At 40.6% G+C, this 9791-nt stretch overlaps 1 protein-coding gene across 2 annotated transcripts; it reads left to right on the forward strand.

Moving 5' to 3' along the window:
* The first annotated feature begins 2991 nt into the window (after window positions 1–2991).
* Window positions 2992–8631, forward strand: LOC119892043 (G2/M phase-specific E3 ubiquitin-protein ligase-like). Of its 2 annotated transcripts, none has more exons than XM_038704125.1 (12): window positions 2992–3173; window positions 3978–4103; window positions 4803–5062; window positions 5155–5534; window positions 5697–5744; window positions 5841–5878; window positions 6083–6176; window positions 6374–6588; window positions 6699–6966; window positions 7127–7281; window positions 7727–7965; window positions 8289–8631. In XM_038704125.1, exons 4-12 carry the CDS (start codon window positions 5418–5420, stop codon window positions 8537–8539), a joined length of 1425 nt encoding a protein of 474 aa, XP_038560053.1. In that variant the 5' UTR covers window positions 2992–3173; window positions 3978–4103; window positions 4803–5062; window positions 5155–5417; the 3' UTR covers window positions 8540–8631. The 2 variants fall into 2 exon arrangements, with proteins under 2 accessions (XP_038560053.1, XP_038560054.1); XM_038704126.1 differs by lacking the exon at window positions 2992–3173 and adding an exon at window positions 3595–3811.
* Window positions 8632–9791: the final 1160 nt, after the last annotated feature.

Below are 9791 nucleotides of genomic sequence, written 5' to 3' on the forward strand. Positions count from 1 at the left end.
AGGGATCCTGCAGTTTCAGTCTCCCCTCTCTCACATGTTGACACACAGGCCCCATTCTGTGCAAAATGGTCGATGTGAATATACTGTGGTGTACAATATATTTGCATTTGACGCATAAAAGTTTAAAATAGCACTGTAGCAGGTGGAAAGAGGTTCAGTGAACCCTCCTATGGAATTTGACCTCTGACCCCTTGTTTTGTACTGTACCCTTCTATGGGTTGGAGCTTTATTTTGCGGACTCTGACCCTTCTATGGTGTCTAACAGATACCTAAACAGGTCCTATATAAGCTGTGTTTGATGTACAGAGAGACAGAGTGGCCATCGGGCTGGGTCTCTCTCCAAGCTGCTGCAGAGTTTCTAATTGATGCTGAACTCCTTGATGTAATAAACTTTTATGATCAAGAACAGTGTCAAGCGGATTTCTTCTCAACACATCATCGCAGCATTATTGTTCGGACACCACAATACACACACATACATGTACTGTTTAATTGATTCATTTTAATTGTTAATATTTTTAAAACACACACACTCACAGAGGTCTAATGAAGATGGATGAGACAGTGCGCACACACACACACACTCTCACAAGTTTGCAGTTTTTTTGATTTATTTTTATTTTAATATATTTAACACACACGCACACTTTTACAGTTTTATTTACTTTATTTTATATATTTTTTTATAGTGATTAATGAACTGTAAAAAATGAGTTTTTGGGGGGAAATTTAGCAATATTGTTGTTTTACATTCATGCCAATAAAGCTAGATTGAATTGAATTAATCTTGGGCAGTTACAGTGAGTTAAATGTGAGTCATTTATTTGTTGCTGTAAACAAAAATCCTGTTTGCAACTCCCTTTTGCTACAGATCAGACAATATACAGTCAATATACAGTACAACAATGATCTTTAAATCACCCACTGGCCTGGGCCGTGCACATCCCAGGCCAGCTCCTTTCTTTTGTTGATTTTCAATTTTATTAATCCAGAAACTCTCCTCCACTTAGGCCTCTCAGCCACCAATACCGTACCTGTAGTAGTGTGAGAACTGACTTCTGAAAATAATAAATTTTTGTGTTTTTAACATCATGTGTTTAGGTAAATTACATGTTTTAGCACTTAAAGCACTTAAATAACAATAAATAACATCTGTCTCATGCTTCTGTCAGTCCTTTAGTCTCTGTAGACAGCTAGAGGAGTCTGGGACAACATTATATGCTCACAATGAGGAGCCGTTAAAAACAGGTTTGTTGAAGGAGTAGGCTGCTGGTTGAAACTTCAAGCATAAACATATACATATCAGCATGTTGCTATTTCATAACAGGGGGAAGCTGAAAACCATGAGGGACAACCCTCTCATGCTCTCTATGCTGAGCTGAGGAGCTCCTGCAGCCACATGCAGCCACATGCAGCCCCAGGCCTCAAAGCGCTTTGGAGGCTCGTTTCTGCCGTCAGCCATCAGGCTCCACAGCACCAAACTGACAGATATGTGCCTGATTTTATCTGAGACATTTTTCTGGTTTTAAATGGTTGTAAATAATTATTATTGATTTTATGGTGTAAATAGTGTGTAAATACTGCATCTCTTCTTTTATATTCCTTTGTGCTGCTATTTCGACCTAAATTTCCTCCACGGGATTAATAAAGTCTTATCTGGTCTTATAAACTTTGATAAACGTGAATGTGACAGTTTCTTTTTCTGCTGAAGGCCTGCTCATTGTTCAGAATGCTGTTAAGTAATTACATCTTTAAAAGGCATTTATTTCGAATCACAGAGTGGATATTCCCTCTCCCAGTATTTCTTTTGATAAAACATTCATGAAAATATGCATTTTCACACTTTATTCTGCATATATATTAAGCAAAGAGCTGGCAGTTAACAACACAGAAAATTGATCAGGCTTTAAGGGGTTAAATTTTGGCGGCAGGAAATTCAAACTGGCCAGCCAATAGGAAGGTTCCATGATTTGCATTTAGTGCAACTAGTACTACTAGTAGACCATTTTGGCTCTTACTAGTACTACTAGTAGACACTTTAGCGCCTACTAGTAGTACTAGTAAGGTCAAAAAACGTCTACTAGTACTACTAGTAGACATTTTTCTCTTACTAGTACTACTAGTAGACACTTTAGCGCCTACTAGTAGTACTAGTAGACGTTTTTGCGCTTACTAGTAGTACTAGTAAGACCTAAAATGTCTACTAGTAGTACTAGTAAAGATTTTTACACTATATTTAAAGGCAAAATGAATGAAAATATGCTTACTAGTAGTACTAGTAGACATTTTAGGTCTTACTAGTACTACTAGTAAGCGCCAAAATGTCTACTAGTAGTACTAGTAGATGTTTTAGCTCTTACTAGTAGTACTAGTAGACATTTTAGCGCTTACTAGTACTACTAGTAGACATTTTAGCGCCTACTAGTAGTACTAGTAAGGTCAAAATGTGTCTACTAGTAGTACTAGTAGACGTTTTTGCGCCTACTAGTACTACTAGTAGACCGCATGCAAATGAAGCAGGCGGAAGAAGGATTTTTATTGGCCAATATTCAAACTGCGTGCTGGAGAGTCTTAAAGGACCAGCTCTGAATTGTAAGTTGAGTTTACAGATTTTCTCAGTTGGTTTTGTACGTTTCTCAGATCTGAATTGAAATTGTCGAAAACAACTTGTTCAGCCTCCACATCGCCATCATCATCTCGTCATTTGTGCACATCATTAAAGCAATTTCCCGTTATTTGGAGAAATTGCAAATGCTTTGACACATTGATGTAAATATTTATGTATGTCTGCTGTTGACAACATCATCAAATGGCACGACACATTGTCAAAAGCTTAAATAAAGTCAAACTTTAATTTCATTCTCCACAATCAAGCTGCAAGAAATGTTGTTTTTGCACATCGTCTCTGATCCTGCAGCCGAAGAGGCTTCTGCGCGCTTTTCACATGGTCAAATCTAACCAGTAGGTGGCAGCAGACATCTGCGTAACGTCCAGAGACGCTGGGATCATGAGCGAGACATCACAAGAAAGCGGTTTTAATAATGTTGTTCATCGCGTTTGGAATGCGCTTGATGTTGCCAGACGGGAACTGGCGTCGCAGAGGGACGAAGACAACCTGCTGAGAGCCACAAGGAGCACATTTAGGAGGCGAAGAAGAGCGGGTCCGATGGCAGGTAGTTAGCATTAACGTTACAAGTTTAAAGTCAATGTCTGCATTGTCCTTTTTACTGTCACCGCTAACTCACAAGTGGCTTCCAAGTTCTTAATGTGTGACATTTTCCACTTAATGTTGGAACGGTAGCTATATTTTATTAAGCATAAGCTAACGTTACTGTTCCATCAGCTGGTCGGCGGCTGGCAGTTACAGAAAGTAAGTTAAGTTAGCAACAAAATGTGAGAGGTTAAGTGTATTGATCTAGTGACTGTAAGAATGTAGGGGCTGTCCAGATTGTCATTTTTTGAGCTTCGTTAAGTTAGAATAAACAGCGGATTGTTGACGTTACGGCGGCCGGGGGGGGGGGCGGACAAAGTCTGGCTGCAAGTGAGAGACAGAGAACCAGAGAGCTCCTTTGCTTTTCTTCTCATAGCATAGGCAGATTAAAACAGCAGGTTATTATTACCTAATAATAGGTTAGCAGACCCATGACTAAGAGAGGACTGCAGTGTTGAAGGGATCGGATATTGAGGCAGAGTGAAATAATTCCTGCGTGCCGAACCGGGTCAGTGGCTGCTGGTCAGAACAGGAGGACCCGGAGCTGAGAGTCCAGAGGGAGAGAGTCTGACCTGAGAGCAGGTCCACAGCAGAATCCGGGTTAGTTTAGGGAGGGAGAGCAGACGGGACGAGGCTATTTCCATTAGAGGAATTTAAACAACATGTTATTATGCAAAATTCACTTTTCACTTTGATTACAGTGACTACATGTTCTACCACAGTTGTATAACTAACGATAATGTGTAATACTTTCTGTTTTGTACAGAAGCACAAGCACCTGTAAATAGGCCAAGTGGAGTTTGGAAAGTGAAGCTCTTCCTGCTGCCAAATGCTGACCAAATTGTCCTTCCGCCTCATGCAGAATGCAGAAAACTAACCAGAGTGGGCTTAGGTAATGTACAATATGCATAGGTTCTGAATGCCAACATGCACTTGAATTGTATTTGTGTCTTTATTTACACGGAAAATGCAAACCTATTTACATTATTGTGGATTTGCAAGTGCTGGATATGACAATCAGTGTGCTGCACTTTTGCAGCAAAACTAAAGATTTGTTTATTTTACACTTTCAGCAGGACTTTTTCCATATTCAGCAGGACTTGCCCTGACTGATTTGGTGAAGCAAACACCCTAAAAATCCAATGCTTATGAAGAGCTAGTCCTTTCGACCACTCAAAGCGCTTTTACACTACATCTGCATTCACCAATCACATACATTCATACACTGAGCCTAAGTGCTCAAACGGAAACTAACATTCACACTCACTCATACACTGGCGGAATCGGGGTTCAGTATCTTGCCCAAGGACACTTCGACATGCAACCAGGGGGAGCCAGGGATTGAACCGCTGACCTTCTGATTAACGGCCAACCCGCTCTACCTCCTGGGCCACAGCCGCCCTTGTATATACATTATGTCACGCATATTGACATCATGTGCTCAAATCATAACAAATACAGCAATGTTTATCGTTCATGACCTTCAAGACACAATAACGCTTTGAATCGAGGTCATTAACTAGTGAAAAGAAGTAAATGATTGAGTCATTGTATTGATTTATTGACAACTATTTTTTTTTGAATTTGACAGGGATCCCGAGTCATGATTTGCCAGGGGAAGGCTCACAAAGATGTTATGCACAACTTTCCTGGACTCTCCCAGAGTTTAATAATTACATTTGCCAAAGCTTTCCCACAGTTAGCCTGAATGTAATTGGATTTCATCTCGCCAGAGCTGACAAGTCCAGGGTTCTGAGTAAAATTCAGGCAAATACACTGGAGGAGGTGAGGACAGCAGTTGGCAGAAGCAGGGTGTATATTATTCCCCAGACCAATATTACACTGCCACAGGTGAGTTGTTGTTGTATTTTCTCGCCAGCACTCCTTTTAATGTTAGCACACTGATGATAGTTACTAAACAGGCTTTTGTTTTGTCCGTCAAGATCCCAGGACCTGAAAGAACTCGTACCCTGCCAGAAACATCTCCACCTGATGGACCTGAGTCTCTACCTGCTTCTTCATCATCCACACCACCAATGGCCACACCCACTACTTCACCATCAGCCATCAGATCTGCAGTCTCACCTGCTGCCCCCCAGCAATTCATGTAGGTCCAGCCCTGTTCCCCGCACCATCAGCCATCAGACCTCCGGCCTCACCCGCTGTCCCCCAGGTCACACCGCCTGCTCCTACAGCACCCATCGGCATGCCACCGGTCACATCTAGTGCAAGTTCCCAGTCCCCTCCCCTTAGCGTCATGTCCCTGTCTTCGACGATGGACAGTGATGCGGGATCACCGAGGACAGACACGAACCCATCACTCGTAAGTTATTGTAAAGCAATAATACATTTGTATGTACTTTTGATAATTCACACCAAAGTAAAGAGTAATCTTAAAATCCTAGTTAAAAAGTCATCCTTTTAGTTTAGTTTTCAAAGCTAACCTCAGTGAAATATGTAAATGGTCATTCTTGTCAACCAACAGGAGGCAAGTTTGGATCCTGCACAGTGGGTGAACGCTGGCACCCCAGAGGTAAGTTTTAGTTCTGTGATAAGTCGCATTTAGGATGTTTAGCAAATATTGATATTTTGAGACATTTTCATTTCATGCACAATTTGTACCTTCTAGGTCTTTTACAGAAGGGCCCGTATGGAACCACTCAACAGGTCTGTCATAGGTTTACAAACAGGAACCGTGTGTGACACTGCATTCACATAAACAGTCTCAATACTCATCTTTAAATTTGACAGAGAATATCAGAATACGCATGTAGATTACCAAGACCAGTAGTCTGCAAAGACATTTGGGTCCAAAAAAGGCCTGACTATGTAATACTGACGCTGACAAATAAAAAAAATCTGAGCTTTTAGGACTCCTGTCAATGACCTTGTTATTGCGGACCCTGAGGAAGCGGAGGAGGACGACATTATTGCAGTTCCATTTGAAAGTGACAGTCCTCCGTCGGTAAGTTAAATTTTTTACACTGCATTCAACTGGGAGAATAGTTTACGTTTATATGTAATTTTTAAGGACACAATACATTACACATACACTATAATAAAAGAATGAGATATTGCCACTATTTAAAAAGGAAATTCAAAGACCAGACCAACCTTTTTGCCAGTCATTTCTGACGTACTTTTTACATTGATGTATTTTAGGAAGATGTGGATCTTGCCATCATTTTGAGGACTTTTCAAGAGGATCACCTTTCTCACGGCCTGGTATCCACCATTTGTGTCAGGAGGAGAAAGCTTCTGGAGAGTGCCGTTAAAGCCATCTCCAGAAACGCTTTCTGTTGGACCCACTCACCACTTATTGAGTTTGTAGGAGAAGACGCAGATGATATGGGGGGACCGCAGCGAGAGTTTTTCAGGTCAGAATACCTAAACTAAATTTCTTCAGTGTTTTAGAACAAATGTTTGCATGGGGAGCTGCACAGTAATACACATCGCTGTATTTCTCTTTTCTGTCCATTTACTCTAGACTCTTGATGATAGAGGTACAGACCTCCCTGGGCATTTTTGAGGGAAAGGCCGGCCAGCTCTTTCTTAGTTACGACCAAGCAGCACTAGACCAGCGTAAATATTTCAGAGGTGGCAACCTCATCGCTTGGTCGATTGCCCACGGAGGTCCGTGTATCAGAGCCCTGGACCCCAGCCTCTTCCAGCTGATGTGCGGACAGGAGCCTCCGCTGGAGCAGTTTGACTGGCGTGTGCTCCCTGACCCAGATGTGCAAAGCAAAGTCAACAGGGTACTTTGTAATTATCATGTGAATATTTATTTGGATTTTAAACAAACATTTCTTTACTTTGGGTCGCTGTTGACAAAAGAACATTTAATGTCTAGCAGGACAAACACTTGCTCAATCTGGGACTCCTGCTACATTATTGTCACTCAGATTTCTGTCCAAGATCCTACAGTGCAAGACTGCAGGGGACCTGACTCAGCTCCAGCAAGACCTGGGGGACTGGATTGCAGAGTGCGGCGTCCCAAGCGTATTTAGTGCCACAGTTGAAGACATACCAAAAGTCTACGCATATGTAGTGAAGCACTACATCTTTCTCAGGTAAACACATTTTACAGTTGTAACTACTACAAAACACTGTCAATATAAAAAAATGTATGTTTCTGCACTTATTTTTTGGTTTGGGTCAGAGTTTGATACATTTATTCCCCAGTATAGCATCAAAGAAATCATAAAAATTATGTTGATGTTGCAAATTACCAGGACAGAAAGAGAAGCTGTGAGCTGAGGATCAGTTGGACATTTGCGTATTGTTTGTCAAACAGCAGACAGATGTACTGGACCTCTTGTGCAGGTGTGCTCCTGGGTTCTCTCTTCTCTTTCTGTCCTGGGTTGGCCACTGAAACTGGAGAGCCATTGTAAACATATAATTAAGAAACAGTGTCATTATCATTTTGATGCGGTTGATCAGTCTTTCCCACAATTTGTGGTGTGATTCCAAACTTGTGCACGGTGATGTACATGTTTTATCTCTGTCGCTTTACAGAACGGCCAAGATGATCCTCCAGTTCACAGACGGAATGAATGCATTCGGGAAGCTGTGGGACCTGGTGAGGAAGAACTGGATTGCCTTCCTGCCTTTGTTCACCAACATGCAGGAGCCCATGTCAAAGGCAGCCTTCAAGGCCCTCTTCAGTTACAACTACAGCAGGAGAGGCAGCAACCATCGCGAGGCAGAGGAGGACACCATCTACTGCTGGGAGATGGTGCTTAACATGATTGAAGGTACGTTATTCCTTTATGAAAATGTTAGAGCACTAATTATGAAACCAAACATCCATGAATGTACTGTGACAGAAAGAAAATACAAAGTGTTTTACCAATTTAGGAAAATGATCTTACGCCAATGTACCAAAGCCATTACAACAAGGTACACATTTAGACGTGATCAAAAGTACCTTGTGTCTCAGTGACTGTACTCTGAAGCCAGTCAGGTTTATATTCTCTACATTTGTGATTAAAGGAAATACAGTTCTGATCTTGTAAAGTTTGACATTTGATTTTAAAAATGAAAATGTCACTTAGATGCTTACGTTTTCTTCTGATAGACAAAGTGACTGACCTCAAATTCGAAGACCTTCTGATTTTCACCACTGGAGCAGACGAGGTTCCTCCCCTGGGCTTTCCCAGGAAGCCCTCCGTCGACTTCTATGAACAGGAGGCAGGCCTGCGCCGTTTGCCCTACGCATCTACCTGCACGATGTGCCTGTACCTGCCGAGAGGCGTCAGTCAAGAGGAGGAACTGCACGAGATGCTTTTACTGGCCACAAGAGGCTCTTTGGGATTTGGAAAGGTGTAGAAGCTTTGATAAGCAGACGCTCCCAGGCAGTTAGCAGTAGTAATTAAAGTGTAAAGTAATGAAAGCGGATGTGTGTTTGTGTTAAAGAAAATATAAAACCTTTTAATTAAATAAATAATAAAACAGTAAGCGTTTGTGTGTGTGTGTTTGTTAAAAAAATATATTACAATAAAATAAACCAAACAGCTGTGTGTGTGTGTGTGTGTCTGTTAAAAAATAAATATATATATATATATATATATATATATAATATATATATAATTTAAATAAATAAAATAACGGTAAGTGTGTGTGAGTTTAAAAAAAATATATATATATATCTATTAAAAATAAAATAATCTCTGAATCTCTATTTGAATGCGGGGTCAAAAACTGCTGCTCACAGAAAAACCTTAGATAGTCTTTGGGTGAGCTTTGATAGGGACTGAATGATGCAATGAAACAGCATGTCTGGCTCTGTAAGAGAGAAACTCTGGGTCTGTTGAAGAAAACCTGTAAGTGAACAGGTTAGGGTCACAGAGAAACCCTGTTTGCAGATTGCAATTTGACACCATTCAATGTGTCAAATTCTGTCATAATTTTTGTTGCTCCATATTTAGGGGGGGGGGTATAATCTGTACAACTGGGTAAACACAAAATGAACATGATGATATGTTTTTAATGTCCTCTACACATTTTACCCATCGGTGTTCTTTGGGGTCAGATGACCCCAGCCTGTTTTAGCAGTATTAAACATATATGTGTAAGCAGAAACATTTTACACACATTTGTTGTGTTGTTTTGGATGCAACTGAGGTCACCATGACATGCAATGTTATAATATTCCTTCAGGACCTTATATTGGTAGAGCTAGTGTCTCATGGGTGTGTTAGTCATTCAGTAGACAGCTAGAGGAGTCTGGGTCAACATTATATGCTGTAAATCATAACGATGAGCCATTAAAAACAGATCCATACACATTACTTATGGTTATATAAACATCAACATGAAAGACTGTGCCAATGTTGCTATTTCATAATAAACTTTGATAAAAGTGAACCTGGTAGTTTATTTTTCTGCTGAAGGCCTGCTCATTGTTCAGCTGTATGTGAATGTAAATAAATAATTACATCTTTAAAAGGCATTATTTTGAATCACAGAGTGGATACTTCCTCTCCCAGTATTTCTTTTGATAAAACATTGATGTAAATATGCATTTTCAGACTTTATTCTGCATATATATTAAGCAAAGAGCTGGCAGTTAACAACACTG

This window comes from Micropterus salmoides, unplaced genomic scaffold (genome assembly GCF_014851395.1).
Source record: "Micropterus salmoides isolate LMB-PRFRI ecotype aquatic unplaced genomic scaffold, ASM1485139v1 Ms_hic_scaffold_7, whole genome shotgun sequence".
In the NCBI taxonomy this organism is placed as follows: domain Eukaryota; kingdom Metazoa; phylum Chordata; class Actinopteri; order Centrarchiformes; family Centrarchidae; genus Micropterus; species Micropterus salmoides.

Excerpts from the sequence above, each read along its gene's own strand:
- LOC119892043 (XM_038704125.1), top strand. The coding sequence starts at position 5,418 with ATGCCACCGGTCACATCTAGTGCAAGTTCCCAGTCCCCTCCCCTTAGC. Across the intron at positions 5,745-5,840 it reads TGAACGCTGGCACCCCAGAG|GTCTTTTACAGAAGGGCCCG; the intron begins GTAAGTTTTAGT and ends TGTACCTTCTAG. Across the intron at positions 7,282-7,726 it reads AAGCACTACATCTTTCTCAG|AACGGCCAAGATGATCCTCC; the intron begins GTAAACACATTT and ends GTCGCTTTACAG.